We start from the raw sequence: 20,266 nt of genomic DNA, 5'->3' as shown, positions 1-20,266 counted from the left end.
CAGTTCCAGACACGGTGTCAATTTCTCCACCAGAGAGCCACGAGAAGGGAAGTTATCCACTTTAAATGTTTATTCCAGGTTGTGATGTATGTGAAAAGAGGGATTTGGAGTTTGTGGATGTAAGGTACGTGTGGATAACTGCTGAAATCATTTCTGTGTGCAGGATGAGCAGCTGTAAGTGGATTGACGTCATCCAGGGAATTTTTCCAAGAGATACAAACACACGGATTAAGAGAATCTGATATCAAGATGGTGTCTGTAAGTCTTCTGGGCTCGTCTGTTGAACCTTTCCTAAGCCATTGACTGTTCTGTTAAATTCTGTTAAGTAGCACGAATCAATTGGCAGAATTAATTTTGTTTTCTCACATGGAAAATGACTGTAGTGTTTAGTAAACTAGTATGTTGTATACTCCTATTACAGTATTCTGTAGTATTTACTAGAATAAACTAGTAAAGTTTTTTTAAATAATAAGAAACATTTCACTCAAGTGTCCCAGAACATTTGACCGGTAGTGTATACTTTTGTATTATGTAGTATTTACGATATTACTACTATATTTCCAAGTATCTGGGACAGTTTATTAGAGTAATTCCATAGTATACTACGGTATTATTCATTTTGTACCTCCTTTATGATTCAATACCTCGTGATATGACTTCAGTTTTTAAGTATTTGTTTGTTTTTCACTACATGCTCCTGTTAGAAGTCAGAAGTATGTTTTGTCCGTTATGTGCATGTTAGATCATGTCCATAATTTTGTTTTCTTTAATGAAGAGAATATTGGAATCTAGATGGCCTCTTATGTAACCAATATGTACTGAAAACCACAAGCAGTTTTATTTATTGAGTGTTTAATAGATAATTAATTTATTTCAATTGGTACCCATATTTCTTTTTTTCTCATTTAATACACAAAGCATTAATGGAATCAAAGATCAACAGAATGACCAGTATTATTTGAAGTCAAATCAAATATATTTACATTTATTAAAAAAGCATTAACAATACAAAGTATTTCCATTCGAGTACAATCACTTCAGACATAAAAACTACAACTAAAGCCAACAAGAAGAAACATACAATGCAAATATCAAATAAATTCATCTGAATTATTCAGTTTTGTCTATATCATTGAAATGAGTGAGATTTATATACACAGATGTTCCTCTTTCGCCTGGATTTCTGTTGGGTCTCAGAGTCTTACCATCCGGTTAGCGATGATACTTCGGAACCTCCGCCTGTGAAGAATGTCAAGGTTAAAACCCTTCACTTGTGTAACCCAATATATTCACTGTTCATTACACTCAAGCAAATCGATTATAAAACAAAAACAAGTGAAGTATGTTAATGTTGTGTTTGCTCGTGTTTACTCAGACTCACAGCATCTGTCTTATCAGGACACACAAAATGGCCTCTATTAATAGCAGCATTAAGTGTGAAGAATTTCTGTGGTCAGGATGACTCGGGCCGACGGGGGATTCTTTTCCATTGCAGCAATGAAAACTTGACTTTCTAGTTGGAGTTTTAAGTTGAAGAATGCACCTAGCCCAACATCCCTGTTACGCTCAGGTGCGGCGGTTACAATGCCAGGCATGCTGTGACATCACTCGCAATTCAGGAGACTAAATACCTTAATGCGTATAAACTTGTGTGAATAACCGCCCAAGTTGCTCAAGTCGAGGTCAAATTGTTTTTGTTTCTATTAATAACCAAAATGTTTTGCATTCCCTTGTTTGAACTTCTTTATCTTCTAATGTGTAGGGTTATGAGTTTGTATTTTCGGGTGAACTGTCCCTTTAAGGGTGCAACTCACCCTCTTGAGGTTTCTGATGCTGCTTCCTCTGATGGCGGCCATGAGTTCATCATGAGCGCCGCGCTGTGGTGTGGATGGTCTGGAGTTCTCTCGGTCTCCAATGGGTCTCAAAGCGTTCTTGAGCTCCTTCAGTACACTGTCAGTCTCTGTCTTCTTCCCCGGACCTTTTTTGCTCTTTTTACCTTTGGGTTTGGTCGGACCATGCTGTTTCTTTGTCTCCTCTTGACGTTTGACGAGTTCTGCTATCGTTCTGGTCGGAGCCTTCTTTTCGGAGGCTTTGGATGGAGGCCCTGGTGGTGGAGGAGGAGGCGGTGGCGGTGGAGGTGGAGTTGGAACGTTCTTTTTTGACATGTCAACGCGTGGCAACTTTGGAGATGACCACGGTGAACTCCAAGGCGAGCTGTAGGGGGAAAACGTAGTGCCTTTCTTTTGGAGCTCAGAGGTTCGTGGGTTTGTCGCCGCGCCGCCCTGTTGCCGCTGCTCTTGCATTCTCTTCTGTCTCAGAAGGTCTTGGTTGCGGGTCAGAATAGTCGTCATGCTTATACGAGGACCGGGTAAGTCGAACTGGTAGCCCAGCTTCATGAGCGTGGTGTTCTCCCTGAGTAACTTGACGATCTCCATTTCCACCTGACCTCCGCAGATGTGCCGCTGGTTGTGAAATCGAAGCTCCGTGAGAGTTCTGTTTCGGGTTATGGCTTGCACCAACGCCAGAACGCCTTTTCCAGTTATGAAGTTGGACTCGATGTTAAGATTTGTGATGTGGCAGTTTTCCCTCAGCATCTTGGCCATGGCAAAAGCCACCTGGTCGTCCGCGTGCGTGTTGGCGAGACTGAAGTTTCGCACGTGCGTGTTGGAACGCAAGGCCTCTGAAAAGCGTACAAGAGTCTCTTGAGAGATGTTTTCGATGTTGTTGAGGTTGACCTCATTGGTTTCAGAGTCGTTGTTGAGGATCTTCTCCAGAACCTCATCCACCACTGTGGGGTTTCCTGACATGCGACTGGACTCCTGAGATTGGACTCTTGGTTCACACATGAGTGGAGAGTATCGTTTCACAGGCTCCGTCGCTCTCAGATTTGATTGACTGTCAGAGGATAAACACTGCTGATGTTGAGGAGGACAATCTGATGGAGAACTCTCCTCTTCTTCGTCTTCATCCTCCTCTTCTTCTGTCACTGGTTCCTCAAGTTCACTTTCTTCCTCTTCTTCTTCAGCTTCATGATATTTCCGGATGTCTTTCTCATTATCTTCATCATCTTCTTTTTCCTCTTCAGACTCTTCAGCATCAGTTATGCGTTCGTCATCATCATCTTCATCATCTTCATCATCATCATCATCTTTGCTGTCTTCATCTTTCTAGAATCATAACATCATTGTTACAAGAACATCGGTGATTGAGTTTTAGAAATATATATTTTGCAGATTAGCTTTTATGTAAATGTTATTTAAATGTTTAGTTTTAATGTTAATTTAGGTTTCATTTGTAGTAATAATCCAATGTACTTTTGTCATCTTAATATTTTTATTTAAAAAATGAAACTTAATTTTATGCAAATTATATTTTTAGTTTTAATTAAGTTTGACTAACCCTCAACTTCTTTCAATAACGCAACATTTCTCATTTTTGTTTTTCAAATAATAGTTAATAATCTTTTTTATATTCATTTTAATTAACAGAAAAGTTTCATGTTTTATTTACTACAATGTTAAAATATATAGTTGTAGCTCAAATATTTACTGTATATATATATATATATACAGTAAATATTTGAGCTATATATATATTACTATATATATATATATATATATATATATATATATAATTTCACACTATCTTTACTATATTCAAGTAGTACTTTAATATAATTTCTTTATTTACAACCATTCCGTAGCTTTTTGGGAGATATTTGATGTTTTCAATCACCAAACCTTTCTTTATCTTCTCACTTTTCAAGTGTATTCCAATGATTAAGGTTTACTTTATCACTTGGCTATTTTAGCAAATGTTTCCCAAATAGGAAATTATCATGCAAACCGAGATCGTGTAATAGTCTCTACACTTTTGAGTTTATAGTTTATGATATGAGTTTGTAGATCACTTACCTGTGCCGGGCTTGTGGATTCAATCCTTTCCTCTTCCAGCAGTTTTCTGGTCTCATTTTCCCAGTATTTCATCAGAGCCTCTCTGCTGAACGTCCCGGTCGGAGTCTTGACGGTCTGATCTCTCTGTCTCAATCCGATGGGAACATTACGGTCAGGATCGATATCTGACAGTTCCTTCTCCAGCTCCTGGAGCTCCTCGGCTGTCAGCGAGGCCAATAGCTCATCTTCATCCAGATCTTCATATTTACTCAATTCTCGCCGGTAGCCAAATGTGCTCATGTCCTCCAGGTGGTCTGCTCGGTGTGTTAGGAGACCTGTCAGAACTGGATCATCAGAGTATCTGTGGAGTGGCGTTTGCGAGCGCTAATCTGCCGTGGTGGTCAGCTGGAGGGGTTTTAAGAGCTGGATCAGAAAGGAGTGGGACAAAGCCCTTCCCATGATGCCGTTTCTTTTTTGGGAGGCGGGAGTCAATCGGACAGAGCCTGAAAAAGCTTGTGAGCTCACAACATGGCCACAGCGAGACCTGTCAGCAGATCCCAACTGCTTTGTTCATGTCCAAAATAAGATCGGTCAGACTCTGAGGAACAGTAATGTCCTTACAATACCCAAACTTAATTTGGGAAACACTTACTGTAGATTTGTCACTGCTTTCTTTCATTTCAATAATCTTAAAGTAAAAAAAGTGATATTGGTAGATCTGCGTAATTCAATATTTCAGCCTAACATCATCAATATGAGAAGGATCATATAAGATGTTTAGAATTTGACTACCCATAATGCCCTTTGGTGCTTTGTGGTATTTTTGGCACATAAGAAAAAACTAGAAGGGAGCTAACAGAACACGTCACAAGCCTGATAATAAGGGACAGATTATTTCAAGAGCCGTTATCAGCCCAATATAAACCAGCATGAGGATTTATAAAAATCAGGTCCTCGCTTCTGGTGTAATCAGGATTAAGATTTGCTTTATTAATGCATTTATCAGCACGCACGTCATTCTTTCAAATCCAGTGTGCCTGCAAAGTGCTAAATCTGAATAAAGATGTTAATGCGGTGGAGGTATTTATGGATTTTATAAAACGTGTCAGTTTTGGTTGAAGGATGACATGGTTTAATAAGCTGTGTTGATATGTGTTTATGACAGGAACACAATGTCCGCTGTCTCTCCGGAGACGCCGCCCTGCGTTGACAGTACAAGAATGTTGTTGGTCTATTAACACGAGTCTCTAGCAACACCAGCTTCTGTTTAATCCCACAGGGTCATTGCTCAGAGGTCACTGTTTCTTAGCTCAATTTAGTCGCAGATGTTTCTCCTAAAATTGCTTAGGAAATAAATGAGACTGTAATTGTTGAAATGAAAGTATAAAATGACTGTAGATTGTAGAGGTCAAACCATCTGGATTTGGGTCAATCGTGCTGCATCACATCCAGTGTGGACTAGGCATGGGCCGGTATGATATTCTGGTGGTATAATAACCTTTATTAAAAAAATACCACAGTATCACCGTATTACGGTATTGCTATTACAACACAACAACTTTTACAAATGGACACATTTCATTTTGAACCAACATTGTGGGTGTGTATGGTAAAAATAAAGCCTTAAAATTACAATCTTCTTTCAAAATAAATTCTGTTTTTCATATATATTAGCCATAAACATCAAGCATTGAATTACGTGATTTTATTATAAATGTTTCTGTAAACGCAGCTCATACCTTAGAAACGGTATCACAGAAGATTTGAGTGGTTTTGAAACCTTAACTCTTAAACCTCGGTATACCTTGAAACCAGTATTCGGCCCATGCCTAGGTGGACTTGAAAATGTAAAATTATAATGGGTTCAAATGCGTTCTTTTGTGTTTTTGCATAGACACAGATACAGTGAAATTAATTTATTCATTTGTTGACACGATATTGTTTAAGAATCCGTTATATTAAATCAATTTAAAACTAAATAAAGATATAAAACAAAAACAAAAAAGAGAAAAATGGCGCGTCCTTTGTCTAGATTCTAGTTTTCTATCATTTGTCCATAAATATCATATTCTTTGTAAAGCAGGAAGTTCTTGAGTGCTGGTGGAAAAGGAAGGATGCTCATGAACTCTGGATCATTCAGTCTACTCAACATCATCTGTCTCCTGATGACCAACCTGGCCAGATGCTTCAGCCGACGTGGGTTTCCTGAACGTAAAGAAACAAAGGTATTCAAATGAATATTTGACTAAAAACAGCACATAGCAGCTACATTAAGGCTTGGTGACTGTGTCTTACTGAGAATGTCACATATGTCGTTCCACTCCTCCTGTTTCTCCAGGTTCCGCTGCAGGGTGCTGCAGATGTGTACGCGATTCACGTAATCCAGGAGAGTTTGGACGACCCTCCCTGACAAACGTGCCATACACGCCACGCTTATGAACTCACAAAACTAAGAAACACAAAACCGAGAGTAAGTAAACCGCAAATACAGTGTTCAAGTGACACATTGTGACTTTACTTACTGTGACTTTCTTGGGATCGCTCCTGATTTTGTACGACTCTCTGTGAACCTCCACCCACGTGTATCTCCTCACAGGGTTGTCGTGGTAACATTCAAAACAGCTTTCAGCATGGTAACCGTTGTTAAGGAGCATCCGCAGCATAATTTCATCCTTGAGGCAGTACTGTAAGGCCGTGGGAAACATTGTGTCGCTTACGACATTGAAGATGCAGTTGACATCCGCCCCGTGTGCCAGAAGCAGCCGCACCAGCTCGTATTTTCCAGCTCGGACCGCCACTAGGAGGCAGCACAGCGGGTCCAGCTCCGTCTTGGCACCTGCGTTCAGAAGCATCTCCGTGCAGGTGACATCACCATTGCAGACGGCGAAATACAGCGGCGTCTTCCTCATGTCGCCGTAGTTCTCTGAGATGTGGGGGCTTAGGATGGTGTTGACGTCAAAGCCCTTCTCGATCAACAGCTCTAGACAGTCGACGTGGCCGCCGTCTGCCACAGAATGGACCGGACTCATTCCGGAAAGACGGATGGCCCTCTTGGTGGTGATGGGAATGAGGGTCCTTAAGGCCCTATTGATTTAAGAAGAGACAGAGTTTTCATTGTGGGAAAGTAGAGCTGTAGGGCAAGTGACTGATGAGATGTGTTCTCACAGGTAGTGCCCTTCGTAGGCTGCACGGTGAATAGGCAATTGATAGCAAAGACTTGCTACATTGGGGCTAGCACCGTGCTGTAAGAGCAGATGAATACAGTCCAGGTTCCCAGAGCCCGCAGCATCATATAAAACACTGTCTCCGTTTGTGGCTTGTGCGGTTGCATCGCCCCCTAGAGGACAGAGTAAGAGAAACGATTCATTATACTGTTAAAAAAAGGTAATTCATGGAAATCTTTTTCTGTATTGCTATCTTAGGTTATATTAGAGCCTGTGTTAAAGAAAAAATGAAACACTGTTTCATGTCGTTGTGACAATAGGAATAATCATTATGAGAAAAAGAATGTATGCAGATTTATTTGCATTGATTGTATGACCTTTTCTCTCCATATTAAAAATGTTGCACAGAATCCAGAAAAATGACAATGGAAAAAAAGAATTTAACTTAACAAAATAAAATCAAAACACAATATTATCAGATAAAAGCTAGATTAACATCAACTAGCTACTTTTTATTTGTAGTAAAATCATTGTTCGTAAGTGTGTGATTGGGTTTACCGTGGTCATTTGTTGCATACTAATAACTTACCATTTTGAATAAGGATGTCTAGTACTTCAGGTTGGCCGTACTCGGCGGCGATGCCCAACGGCGTGACCCCATGCCCGTCGCGACCCGTGATCTTTCCTCCGTGTCTCAGCAGCAGCGTCATAATGTCGGCACAACCCACTTTGGCTGCCTCATGAGTGGCCGTCCATTTCTTCAAACACAGCTGCTCCACGATGGCCCCGCCCATTATCAGTGCGTGAACCACCTCGTAAGAGCGTCTCCTCACAGCTGAGAAGAGACATCGAGACCGTTGCTACATGCCCTGATGAAAGACTTAATGCAAAACCAGACCAGACCTGTCTGACTTTCTTCTGCAGAACACAAAAGCAGATATTTTGAAGAATGTCGATAACCAAACATTGACTTCCATTGTTTGAACACAAGACATTTCACAAATATCTGCTTTTGTGTTCCACAGAAGAAAGAGTCGCATACAGGTGTACCACCGTGTGAGAGTGAATAGATGATGAAAGTATATTCATTTGCGTAAACTATACCTTTAATGTGTGTTTTAATAAAAGTATGTGGATCTGACGTCTACTCAATGGTTTACATCACCAAAGTCAAGACATGCCGCATGTGATTTTGTGATATTTCTGCCGTTATACCCAGCAGAAGTGGAGTCTCGTCCCTGCTGTTGGTGTTGTGCGGCGACGCGCCGTGTTGGAGTAAAACCTTCACATTCTCCATGTGTCCTGCTTTACAAGCCAAAGTCAGAGGGGTCTCTCCATTGCCCGTCATCTCCTCCATGGTGAGCTCGTAGGATGCTGTCCAGAAAAAAAACACATGCATATTAAAGTGAATTAATTGTCATGTTTTAACAAAGTTTGCAATTTGAACGCAGGCGTGTTGTGGACCCGCTCACCCATGAGGACGGCCTCCAGCACCTCCGCATCCGGCTGGACAGATGCTCTGTGCAAAGGGAGCCAATCTCTGCTGTCGCTTTCCTTGAAGGCGTCGCTGTATTTGTGCATTTTTCTCAGTTCATACACATCACCTGCATAACAACATATCAGTGCATTAATATCAAATGATTGGACAACTGACAAAGAGCTGTTTATAAATTGACCTTCATCTATTGCTGATAAAATCTTCAGATTTTCATCACTGGCTGTTTCTAAAGTGCTGCACAAGAGAATTAAACACATTCAGAAGTAAACATAGCTTTTCAATGATGATAAATGTATAACAGATGTCTGTGTGTACCTGCGTGAATCTTGAAGACTCATATGAAGGGCATACTCAACCAGCTGATCTTCATCCATCTGTTCAATGTACTCCATTGTGTTTCAGAGGTAACGAGAACATGAAAATAACTCTTCAGGGATCTTCAGACTTGTGTTTAGTTATTAGTCCGTAGAAATCGGTGAGCGCTTTTTAATAACCAATCAGACACAATATTGTGATCATGCAGTGCAGACTGCAAACAGACCGAGTTTGTTTTTAAAGGTCCTTGAGGATATATTTAGTTGTGTCCAGACACTTTGAGAATGCAGGTCACCCTGACTCGACAAGTTGCTTTGAGTTACCCCACATGTACTGCTACACACACAAACATCCAAAACGTTTGCTTTGCTTTTATGTGCCCTGCATAAATAATAAAACACTTCTGAATCAGGATTGCTTGTGTTTGTCCACCTTTTCTTTGATGTGCAGCTCAATATTTATTATTATCTTATAAACTAATAATGTACCTTAAAAATGCTTCTCATCTTTCTTATGGATTCTGATATATGATCATTGAGAACTACGACCCATCTGCTGGTTCCAGTGCTGTAAGAGCTATAAACACTGTGCCAAACATGTCAGAGTTCAAGCCCAGGGCTTTGTGTTTCCTACAACACCTAATGTACTCTTTAAACCCAAAAATGTATGGTGTCCAGTTGGGATAAACCTATACTTTCAAGTGCTTGATGCCTGAAACAACACAGCTGTGTGGTTTGGTGGTTCTTTGTATAATTTGATTAAACTGATTTGAATTAAGTGAATTAAGTCCAACCCCTGTGCCAAATATTTGATGTAGTAATTCTGGTTGAACTATTATGTTCACTTTGTAAAAGTCCTTGTTCAAATCCCTAAAGTTTTCTGCAGATCTGCAGAGACTCAGTGGCTTTGTAATTGAACTCTTGTGCTCACTTCGTGAACGTCTGGGTATAAATCCTTTGATTTTTAACTTCTTCAACATATGAAACAAACAAACAAACTCCTACCCCTACCAAAAAAATCTTCGAATGCTGCAGAAACTCAATGGCTTGGTGGTTCAACTCCTATGGGAAAGTTTGGGTTGAAGTCCTCAATCTTTAAATTTCATCTACAAATTAAACATAGAAACTCTCCTAAAAACATAATCTCTGAATGCTGTAGAGAGTCAATGTATTAGTGTTTGAACTCTCATGTTCGCTACGGCAAAGTATGGGTTCAAGTCCCCTAATTATTACATATCCCGATTTGACACTGTAGTGACTCAATGGCTTAGTGGTTAAACTTTGTAAAAAGTCCAGGTTCAAATACTTCAAACTTTAAGTTTATTCAACAAATGAAACAAAAAACTAGACCTCTTCCAAACAAATCGTTGTTGAACGCTACAGAGACTCAATGGCTGAGTGGTTGTATACTCTTGTTCTCTGCGGGAACGTATGGGTTCAAGTCCCCTAATCATTAAGTTTATTCAACAAATGAAACAAAAAACTAGACCTCTTCCAAACAAATCGTTGTTGAACGCTACAGAGACTCAATGGCTGATTGGTTGTATACTCTGGTTCTCTACGGGAATGTGTGGGTTCAAGTCCCCTAATCATTAAGTTTATTCAACAAATGAAACAAAAAACTAGACCTCTTCCAAACAAATCGTTGTTGAACGCTACAGAGACTCAATGGCTGAGTGGTTGTATACTCTGGTTCTCTACGGGAACGTGTGGGTTCAAGTCCCCTAATCATTAAGTTTATTCAACAAATGAAACAAAAAACTAGACCTCTTCCAAACAAATCGTTGTTGAACGCTACAGAGACTCAATGGCTGAGTGGTTGTATACTCTTGTTCTCTGCGGGAACGTGTGGGTTCAAGTCCCCTAATCATTAAGTTTATTCAACAAATGAAACAAAAAACTAGACCTCTTCCAAACAAATCGTTGTTGAACGCTACAGAGACTCAATGGCTGAGTGGTTGTATACTCTTGTTCTCTGCGGGAACGTGTGGGTTCAAGTCCCCTAATCATTAAGTTTATTCAACAAATGAAACAAAAAACTAGACCTCTTCCAAACAAATCGTTGTTGAACGCTACAGAGACTCAATGGCTGAGTGGTTGTATACTCTTGTTCTCTGCGGGAACGTGTGGGTTCAAGTCCCCTAATCATTAAGTTTATTCAACAAATGAAACAAAAAACTAGACCTCTTCCAAACAAATCGTTGTTGAACGCTACAGAGACTCAATGGCTGATTGGTTGTATACTCTGGTTCTCAGCGGGAACGTTTGGGTTCAAGTCCCCTAATCATTAAGTTTATTCAACAAATGAAACAAAAAAACTAGACCTCTTCCAAACAAATCGTTGTTGAACGCTACAGAGACTCAATGGCTGAGTGGTTGTATACTCTGGTTCTCAGCGGGAACGTATGGGTTCAAGTCCCCTAATTATTAAGTTTATTCAACAAATGAAACAAAAAACTAGACCTCTTCCAAACAAATCGTTGTTGAACGCTACAGAGACTCAATGGCTGAGTGGTTGTATACTCTGGTTCACTACGGGAACGTATGGGTTCAAGTCCCCTAATTATTAAGTTTATTCAACAAATGAAACAAAAAACTAGACCTCTTCCAAACAAATCGTTGTTGAACGCTACAGAGACTCAATGGCTGAGTGGTTGTATACTCTGGTTCTCTACGGGAACGTATGGGTTCAAGTCCCCGAATTATTAAGTTTATTCAACAAATGAAACAAAAAACTAGACCTCTTCCAAACAAATCGTTGTTGAACGCTACAGAGACTCAATGGCTGATTGGTTGTATACTCTGGTTCTCAGCGGGAACGTTTGGGTTCAAGTCCCCTAATCATTAAGTTTATTCAACAAATGAAACAAAAAAACTAGACCTCTTCCAAACAAATCGTTGTTGAACGCTACAGAGACTCAATGGCTGAGTGGTTGTATACTCTGGTTCTCAGCGGGAACGTATGGGTTCAAGTCCCCTAATTATTAAGTTTATTCAACAAATGAAACAAAAAACTAGACCTCTTCCAAACAAATCGTTGTTGAACGCTACAGAGACTCAATGGCTGAGTGGTTGTATACTCTGGTTCACTACGGGAACGTATGGGTTCAAGTCCCCTAATTATTAAGTTTATTCAACAAATGAAACAAAAAACTAGACCTCTTCCAAACAAATCGTTGTTGAACGCTACAGAGACTCAATGGCTGAGTGGTTGTATACTCTGGTTCTCTACGGGAACGTATGGGTTCAAGTCCCCGAATTATTAAGTTTATTCAACAAATGAAACAAAAAACTAGACCTCTTCCAAACAAATCGTTGTTGAACGCTACAGAGACTCAATGGCTGAGTGGTTGTATACTCTGGTTCTCTACGGGAACGTATGGGTTCAAGTCCCCTAATCATTAAGTTTATTCAACAAAAGAAACAAAAAACCCTGATTAAAAAAGATGAATACGCCCGGAGAACTGTTTCAAGCCTGCAAGGCACAGTGGCTCAGATGGTAGAGCATTGAACATGGCACAGGAGATCCTGGGTTCAAAGCCTGGGAGTGGACGGAGTGGACGGAGTGGACGGAGTGGACGGAGTGGACGGAGTGGACGGAGTGGACGGAGTGGACGGAGTGGACGGAGTGGACGGAGTGGACGGAGTGGACGGAGTGGACGGAGTGGACGGAGTGGACGGAGTGGACGGAGTGGACGGAGTGGACGGAGTGGACGGAGTGGACGGAGTGGACGGAGTGGACGGAGTGGACGGAGTGGACGGAGTGGACGGAGTGGACGGAGTGGACGGAGTGGACGGAGTGGACGGAGTGGACGGAGTGGACGGAGTGGAGAACCCAGGATCCAAAACCAAGTGGCTGGAAGTAGAGCATTGAACATGGCACAGGAGATCCTGGGTTCAAAGCCTGGGAGTGGACGGAGTGGACGGAGTGGACGGAGTGGACGGAGTGGACGGAGTGGACGGAGTGGACGGAGTGGAGAACCCAGGATCCAAAACCAAGTGGCTGGAAGGAGGAGAAGATTCCCAGATCCTGAAAGGGGGGAGACGTTGGAGTGTGTCTCCCCCCGAGGTTTGGGAGCACAGAAGCCAGGGGTTATGCAACAGATCCCAAATTTTCCCCCCAAAAAACTACTCTACTCTACTCTACTCTACTCTACTCTACTCTACTCTACTCTACTCTACTCTACTCTACTCTACTCTACTCTACTCTACTCTACTCTACTCTACTCTACTCTACTCTACTCTACTCTACTCTACTCTACTCTACTCTACTCTACTCTACTCTACTCTACTCTACTCTACTCTACTCTACTCTACTCTACTCTACTCTACTCTACTCTACTCTACTCTACTCTACTCTACTCTACTCTACTCTACTCTACTCTACTCTACTCTACTCTACTCTACTCTACTCTACTCTACTCTACTCTACTCTACTCTACTCTACTCTACTCTACTCTACTCTACTCTACTCTACTCTACTCTACTCTACTCTACTCTACTCTACTCTACTCTACTCTACTCTACTCTACTCTACTCTACTCTACTCTACTCTACTCTACTCTACTCTACTCTACTCTACTCTACTCTACTCTACTCTACTCTACTCTACTCTACTCTACTCTACTCTACTCTACTCTACTCTACTCTACTCTACTCTACTCTACTCTACTCTACTCTACTCTACTCTACTCTACTCTACTCTACTCTACTCTACTCTACTCTACTCTACTCTACTCTACTCTACTCTACTCTACTCTACTCTACTCTACTCTACTCTACTCTACTCTACTCTACTCTACTCTACTCTACTCTACTCTACTCACCCAAAATCCTTCCGGTGGTCCTCGTCCCCGTCCTCGCCTTCCCGTGGTCCCCGTCCTCTCTCCTTCCCGTGCTCCCCGTCCTCTCCTCCCGGTGGTCCTCGTCCCCGTCCTCTCCTTCCGGTGGTCCTCGTCCCCGTACTCTCCTTCCTGTGGTCCCCGTCCTCTCTCCTTCCTGTGGTCCCCGTCCTCTCTCCTTCCCGTGCTCCCCGTCCTCTCCTTTCTGTGGTCCCCGTCCTCTCCTCCCGGTGGTCCCCGTCCTCTCCTTCCGGTGGTCCTCGTCCTCCACCACCATTCACATACAGGTCAATACTTGGACTCAAACCCCAGACCTCTTGATCTGAGGGTAGTGTGCCTTACCACTGAGCCACTGGACACTGCACACTTGACACATATCTCCGGGTTATTTTATTGAAACCTGAAACATAAGAATTGTGAGCAATTAACCAAAGCTGGACTTGAACCCTAAATCACAAAGTCCAGAGCAAGTGCACACTACCACAAGACCATGCTACACACACTTCTGCTAACTTAAAGCCTTCCAGTAAATGTTTGCTACTTCACAACCACATGGCAAAAAACATTATATATGTTATGTATGCGAAAAGTATATTATGCCTTAGTTACTCTACATCAACTACAGCTAATCTTTTTGGTTCAACCTGGATGTTGGAGTGCGTCTCCGCCCCGGGTTCCCAGAGAATGCAAACAGGTGGTTATAAATTAAATCGTTAACATTTTTTCTTTTCCCCCTTCCCTTCAAAGTTGTACGACTCTTACCAGAGACTTTAACCCTCTGGTTTTTGGCCTATCACTTACATAACACTACAGAAAAAATGGGATAGTTCACACAAAAATGAATATTCTGCCATAATTTACTCACCCTCAGATTGTTTCAAACCTGTATATATGTATCTGTTCTGTTGAACAAAGCAATATATTTGGAAGAATATAAACAATTTTCAGCACTGCTACATCATTCACCACAATAGTAAATAACTGTCTATCTTTTGTTTTGTTGACACAAAATTAAATATTTTTTATAATTTAGGAAAAAAACAGTTCTGGTTCTGGTCAAGTATACAGTTATGAAAAAACCTGAGGAAAATTAGATGACAGAATTTTCAAGGCTCTCTCTTTTGTAAATCACTTTGCTTTTACACAAATTCATCAGACTTCCGGTCTGTGTTTGGCTAGTGCCTAATGGTATTACTATTTATATTTTATTTAAATGATGTTAATATAAATTTTTATTATTCTTTTATTGCATACAAAGTTTGCATTTCAAGTTTTTGTTATTAAATAGTTAAATTGTTGAAGTCCTGTAGTTTGGTGCATTTAAAGAAACCGTATGGTACTTTGATCTCTAGTGGTTGATTTTGGTATCGCAGTCTAAATTCTAAATATTGGAGAGATAAGCTTCGCAGTTGGTTTATGTTGTCCCTTTGAAACAGTCTATAGCGTCTGCTAAATTATTACATGTAAACACAAACTATTGGATAAAAGCGCTTGCTAAAAACATACATTTTCAAAGCCATAAACCTACAGTACATTGGCTTTAGACAAACACTAGTCAGTCCGGATAAAATGTTTAAAGAAATAACTATAACTATTTAAAAACTATTTAAAAGGCACTCCAAATACTGCATTACAATTTGTCTAGACATAATAGTGAATACATATTAATCATAAAAATGGCACTTTTTTACAAAACAATTCTGCATTTCTGCTTTTATATCAATTTAAAATCTACATTCATTAAAAACAACCTATAAGGAGCCATAAGAATTGTGGAGGTGGTCAATGACCGCAGAAGTACTGGATAGATTATTGAACACTCTCCTCTCAGGCTGAGAGGTGATGCGCTCCAACATGTAAATCAAGTGATGGTGGAAACAAGTAAAAGGTGTCCCGTGTTCTAAAGCAATGTCTACCCAGTCCCACACACACTGAAGCGGGGTCTCCTCGAACCCTGCGAACATAGCAGGATTGGCCAGCAACCCACGGGCAGCCATCACACCTGCAAGAGAATAAACAACAGCACATCAGATGAGAGACGCCTACATCAGACCGGATCAGAAGTCAATCACCGCACACGCACCATCCACACCCGTAAGGTCACGGGTGGACTCCACGTCCTGCATGTTCTTGATGTCTCCGTTGGCGATGACGGGGATGGACAGGCTGCTTTTGATGGTCTTAATGGCATCGTAGTGAACGGGCTGGTGCCTCTCATCAGCTGTACGACCGTGAACCGTAATCCACGATACACCTGCTGCCTCTGCCTTCTGACAGAGGTCCACTGTCTTCCTGATATCCTTATGGATTCTGAGGATCACACAAGAACAATACGCGTTAGAAATATATAGTACACCCTGATTTTGTGAGACTTTTACCTGTTATGTAACATTAAACTAAAAAAGACTTAATTTATCATTCAAATTTAAGTAGAAAGATTATGACATGATCAAGTTAACAAAAAAGTTTGCTGATAAAATATGCAAATCTCAGAAGCAGCAATAGTTAACAGAAATCTATGGTAATAAAGTGTCTTTAGCTTATTAAGAGTCAATCACATGCTCACCTTATTTTAATGGACACTGTGTAGTTGGGATTTTCTATTTGGTTTCGAACGTGTCTCACCATATCTCTGACCATTTCAGGTTTGTTGATCAGACAGGCTCCGTAACCTTCAGACACAGCCCACCTACAAACAAACACAACACCACTGGTGTCAAAATGTGACAAAATCTTAAGAAATCTGAAATTGATCTCATCAGTGCCTTTTAGAGCTTTAAATAAGAGTTAAAATATCAGCTTGATTTTAAAATATATTCAAGAAGTGTGTTTACTCATGTTATCTTGAACTGTTTACAGCTACTTTTGGTGGTTATTATATACACTTATTTACCATAATATCATTAGGTAATGCATACATGAACTAGCTGAACATAAACAATACTTCTGCAGCATTTATTAATGTAGTCTAGGTTGATGTCAGCATTTAATAAAAGACATTTTTAACATCAAAAGCATTAACTGATAACATATGCACAGTAAACAATGTGTTATAAACACAGCTTGAACAATTGTATTGGCCTTAGCTAACATTACAAAGAGGAATAAATCCTTAACAGTTGCCCGCTTTCACTGAATGAAATGAATGTTTGAGTTATCTTAACTAAGAATAACATGCCCTGCCATTGTTTGGTTTCAAAATGCACACAAGTAATGTTTTTAATCGAAGGTTTAAGTTAAATATCCCAATTTCACTAAAATATTGTCCGGCCTTAAGCTAAATCTTGTCTGTGAAAAGGGGCCTACATTTTTCAGACAGTGCTTGGGTTAAGCCAGGACTAGTTCTTCAATTAGTATATTTAAGTAGCTTCTTAAAAAGACATCACAGATGTCATTGCAAGTTATTTTCAGTTACGACAGCTCAACCTTGCATTTTATTCAAGGATTAGCCTTAAGCCTCGTCTGTGAAAGCAGGAATAAATAGCTTATTGCTAGTTCATTATGTGTTACCTATTACTTTAAAAGTAAAATTATTTGGAATAAAGTGTTTTATGTGGTTAGAAAAAATAGGTCCTCATAAAACACTGTTTCCCTGACAAAGACTATCCAGACTAGGCCTCAGTTAAATTTGGATATTTAGGTCAATTTAGAAAACATACTTTCTACTGGTCTGGATCTTAAAACGTATCTTATTTTAAGATATGTCAGTGCAAATTGTTTTCGATCAAGACACCTCAAATATTTAAATTACTCTGGGACTAGGCTTAAATCCGGGCCGGGAAACCACCCAATAATAAGTGCTCCTTTAAAACAATGACTTGGTTTCACAGACAAGATAAAGCTCAAGGGAGGGGCCAGCTGCATAAACTGCTTAGACTAGTCTTAGAAGTTACTCGTCTATTTTGTTTCTTCAAGACTGCTCTTACCTTCTTTAAATCAGTTAAATAAAAAGGTATATTGGGCTAATTGAAATATGCAAAGTAAGAATGATAAGTTCTAACGAATTGCCTGTCTTACAATTAGTTTTACAATTGTACCAAGGTCTATGCTTAGATAAACTAGGATATAATGTCACATTTATAAAATGTATTAGAAAAAACATTACCGGAGATACAAAATATTGGCACTCACATATTTAATGCATGTCAGGGCAAATTACTTTCAGTTAAAACAGCTGAAACACTCATTATAGTCTGGGACTAGGTTTAAACCTTGTTTGTGAAACATTTGTGTGAAATGTTTTCTGAATATTAGATTATGTAACCTTTGTGGACAGCCACAGTTCAGATCCACCCCGTCTGAGAAAGGTGACACCACACATGCTGCGTCTGCCAGAGTTTGCGCATTCTTGGCAGCAAACTGCACAATTAAGGGTCGATCACCTGAACGACAAACAAATATGAATGTATACGTGAAAAGGCATTAGTAACATAAAACGTAACATACACTCCGCACTTTGTACAAGGAAATGCATATTATAATCGTCTAACTGTGCAGAGAAGAATGGGGTAAAATGGGTCAGTGGGCGAGTTTGACAGGTACACAGCTGCTATTTCTTTATGACAACTGCAGGTTAATTACATCCAACATGATGACATGATATACAGATGACCTCTAAGTTAACATACACGCCACAAAACTAAAATCTCACTCTAATTGGGACTTTATATCGAAATACCCTATTCTATGTAAAGGTAACGTTCTGTCTTACTCTTGTTGGTGGTGAATTCACTGTCTCTGGCTTTAGCAGATCGCATGAAGTCTTCTGCGATGATCATGGGGGTGAAACACAGATCACAATCATACTTCCTCACCAAAGCTCTGAAAGCCAACCTGAAAATCAATCACGTGGTTTTAGATATAAGGACCAAGCATTTCAGCCTCGGGTTTATCATTTAAATGCTCACTTACTTTGAGTATCGTACCATAGGTGCACAGACTTTGACTGTAGTTCCTCTGTTAAACAAGTCCATGACATTTCCACTCTGCATTGTTATTTTATATTATAATACTATATTTGTCAACAATTCCCGCTCTTTTATAAATGACATACTGTGGTAAGGTCTTTTCGAAGCCTAGCCGTACAAACACGCAATATTGAGTTCCTTATTAAACATTTCCATTGTCAGTCAGCTGAAGAACAAAAAGAACAACGTTCATTGCAAACATTGAACGTACTTACAACGTTAAACGCGTCAAATGATTAAAATAAAACACATGTTATGATACTGCGCTGGTGTCTCATTACGCACACGTGTGCACTTTCTCCTTCCGGTTGCCAGTGGGTGTGGCTAACGTTTGACCTCTGGTCAATATGAATACCCTATAAATGTTTGTTCTAATTATTTTCGTGATTTCTTGCTTAGATACCCGCGCAGAGTCACTTTTTAAAAAGGAAAAACAACTTTCTTATAAAAACCAGCTTGCTTTTTAAGTACGTCATTCCCTCTAGTTAATATTCATAAGATGACCCTTTGCTATTGGCGGCGTACCTTGACGCGGAAATAGCACGTCACTGATGAAGTGGCAGCTATGGAGGCGAGTCAGGAATTAACAGCGGATTCAATCCTGAAAGATGGTAATTGATTCGCATATTCTACTTTTATTTTAATTTATAAAACTAACATCGTGTTTTAAGGCTAGTTAGGTAACTCTACCTGCACTAATATCACAGTAACACACTTACACTGCAGCCTCAGTGACCATCTAACGTTACTGTTTACGTTACGTTGTACGTGGATCTGTGAATCTGTAGAAGATTCGGATGTTATCTGACCGGATGAATCTCTTTCAGAGGGCTTTGTTGATTTCCTGAAAGAGGAATTCGATGTGAAAACATACACAGCTCAAGCGATTCATCATGCAGTCATCGCAGAACATCTGGCGAAGCTGGCGGAGGGCATCAGTCAGCTGGATAAAGAACTGCACAGTCAGGTCAGTCGCACCTGTAAACACCGGTGTTTCAATCTCACCTGTGGTGGGATCCAGAATGGTGTACGACCCTCTTTTAAATGTTTGTCTCACAGGTTTGAAGGTTCTTTGTCCATTAAAGTTTGTACATGGTCTACAGTGTAACTTCTTAAGTGCATTGCTGGCAGTATAAGTTATATTCTACTATCTTTATTCTGTTGTACTCAATACTGATGTTATATTCTATTGTACTCCATAGTCTGATCTATTCTATTGTACTCAATAGTCTGATCTATTCTATTGTACTCAATAGTCTGATCTATTCTATTGTACTCCACAGTGTGATCTATTCTATTGTACTCCACAGTCTGATCTATTCTACTGTACTCCACAGTCTGATCTATTCTATTGTGCTCAATAGTCTGATCTATTCTATTGTACTCAATAGTCTGATCTATTCTACTGTACTCCACAGTCTGATCTATTCTATTGTGCTCAATAGTCTGATCTATTCTATTGTACTCCACAGTCCGGTCTATTCTATTGTACTCCACAGTGTGATCTATTCTACTGTACTCCACAGTCTGATCTATTCTATTGTGCTCAATAGTCTGATCTATTCTATTGTACTCCACAGTCCGATCTA

At 40.1% G+C, this 20,266-nt stretch overlaps 4 protein-coding genes across 8 annotated transcripts in view; 1 reads left to right on the top strand and 3 right to left on the bottom strand.

Moving 5' to 3' along the window:
* Positions 1-846: 846 nt before the first annotated feature.
* lmod2b (leiomodin 2 (cardiac) b) lies at positions 847-4,284 on the bottom strand. The gene is made up of 3 exons (XM_079455050.1): positions 3,915-4,284; positions 1,815-3,167; positions 847-1,239 (listed from the first exon to the last, which is right to left on the bottom strand). Exons 1-3 carry the CDS (start codon positions 4,191-4,193, stop codon positions 1,213-1,215), a joined length of 1,659 nt encoding a protein of 552 aa, XP_079311176.1. The 5' UTR covers positions 4,194-4,284; the 3' UTR covers positions 847-1,212.
* Positions 4,285-4,858: 574 nt separating this feature from the next.
* On the bottom strand, positions 4,859-14,094 carry asb15b (ankyrin repeat and SOCS box containing 15b). Of its 4 annotated transcripts, XM_079454275.1 has the most exons (9): positions 8,871-9,086; positions 8,734-8,789; positions 8,530-8,661; positions 8,273-8,431; positions 7,647-7,892; positions 7,059-7,230; positions 6,416-6,977; positions 6,189-6,342; positions 4,859-6,098 (listed from the first exon to the last, which is right to left on the bottom strand). In XM_079454275.1, the coding sequence occupies exons 1-9, from the start codon at positions 8,945-8,947 to the stop codon at positions 5,929-5,931; spliced, it is 1,728 nt and encodes a 575-aa protein (XP_079310401.1). In that variant the 5' UTR covers positions 8,948-9,086; the 3' UTR covers positions 4,859-5,928. The 4 variants fall into 4 exon arrangements, with proteins under 4 accessions (XP_079310401.1, XP_079310398.1, XP_079310399.1 ...); XM_079454272.1 differs by lacking the exons at positions 8,734-8,789; positions 8,871-9,086 and adding an exon at positions 13,696-14,094 and having other exon boundaries at positions 5,370-6,098; XM_079454273.1 differs by having other exon boundaries at positions 5,370-6,098; positions 8,530-8,789; positions 8,871-9,080.
* dus4l (dihydrouridine synthase 4-like) lies at positions 13,940-19,510 on the bottom strand. 2 transcript variants are annotated; one of them, XM_079454278.1, is made up of 7 exons: positions 18,622-18,983; positions 18,422-18,543; positions 17,975-18,092; positions 16,277-16,399; positions 15,794-16,020; positions 15,641-15,712; positions 13,940-14,110 (listed from the first exon to the last, which is right to left on the bottom strand). In XM_079454278.1, exons 1-7 carry the CDS (start codon positions 18,699-18,701, stop codon positions 14,049-14,051), a joined length of 804 nt encoding a protein of 267 aa, XP_079310404.1. In that variant the 5' UTR covers positions 18,702-18,983; the 3' UTR covers positions 13,940-14,048. The 2 variants fall into 2 exon arrangements, with proteins under 2 accessions (XP_079310404.1, XP_079310403.1); XM_079454277.1 differs by lacking the exon at positions 13,940-14,110 and having other exon boundaries at positions 14,884-15,712; positions 18,622-19,510.
* The window catches only part of cog5 (component of oligomeric golgi complex 5), a 48,742-nt gene continuing 47,457 nt past the window's right edge, over positions 18,982-20,266 (top strand). The window contains exons 1-2 of the mRNA XM_079454271.1: positions 18,982-19,288; positions 19,505-19,644. Coding sequence (XP_079310397.1) covers positions 19,243-19,288; positions 19,505-19,644 — 186 coding nt within the window. The 5' untranslated portion in view covers positions 18,982-19,242. The remainder of the gene's footprint in view (positions 19,289-19,504; positions 19,645-20,266) is intronic.

This window comes from Barbatula barbatula (assembly GCF_947034865.1).
Source record: "Barbatula barbatula genome assembly, chromosome: 4".
Classification (NCBI taxonomy): Eukaryota; Metazoa; Chordata; class Actinopteri; order Cypriniformes; family Nemacheilidae; genus Barbatula; species Barbatula barbatula.
This window is presented reverse-complemented; position numbering and strand designations above follow the sequence as displayed.

Excerpts from the sequence above, each read along its gene's own strand:
- lmod2b (XM_079455050.1), bottom strand. The coding sequence starts at position 4,193 with ATGAGCACATTTGGCTACCGGCGAGAATTGAGTAAATATGAAGATCTG. Across the intron at positions 3,168-3,914 it reads AATCCACAAGCCCGGCACAG|AAAGATGAAGACAGCAAAGA; the intron begins GTAAGTGATCTA and ends TTATGATTCTAG. Across the intron at positions 1,240-1,814 it reads GCATCAGAAACCTCAAGAGG|GCGGAGGTTCCGAAGTATCA; the intron begins GTGAGTTGCACC and ends CATTCTTCACAG.
- asb15b (XM_079454272.1), bottom strand. The coding sequence starts at position 13,987 with ATGGTGGTGGAGGACGAGGACCACCGGAAGGAGAGGACGGGGACCACC. Across the intron at positions 8,662-13,695 it reads GACCACCGGAAGGATTTTGG|GTGATGTGTATGAACTGAGA; the intron begins GTGAGTAGAGTA and ends GTTGTTATGCAG. Across the intron at positions 7,893-8,272 it reads CGAGACTCCACTTCTGCTGG|CTGTGAGGAGACGCTCTTAC; the intron begins GTATAACGGCAG and ends GTCTCTTCTCAG.
- dus4l (XM_079454277.1), bottom strand. The coding sequence starts at position 18,701 with ATGCAGAGTGGAAATGTCATGGACTTGTTTAACAGAGGAACTACAGTC. Across the intron at positions 18,093-18,421 it reads TGAATTCACCACCAACAAGA|GTGATCGACCCTTAATTGTG; the intron begins GTAAGACAGAAC and ends TTTGTCGTTCAG. Across the intron at positions 15,713-15,793 it reads TGACCTTACGGGTGTGGATG|GTGTGATGGCTGCCCGTGGG; the intron begins GTGCGTGTGCGG and ends ATTCTCTTGCAG.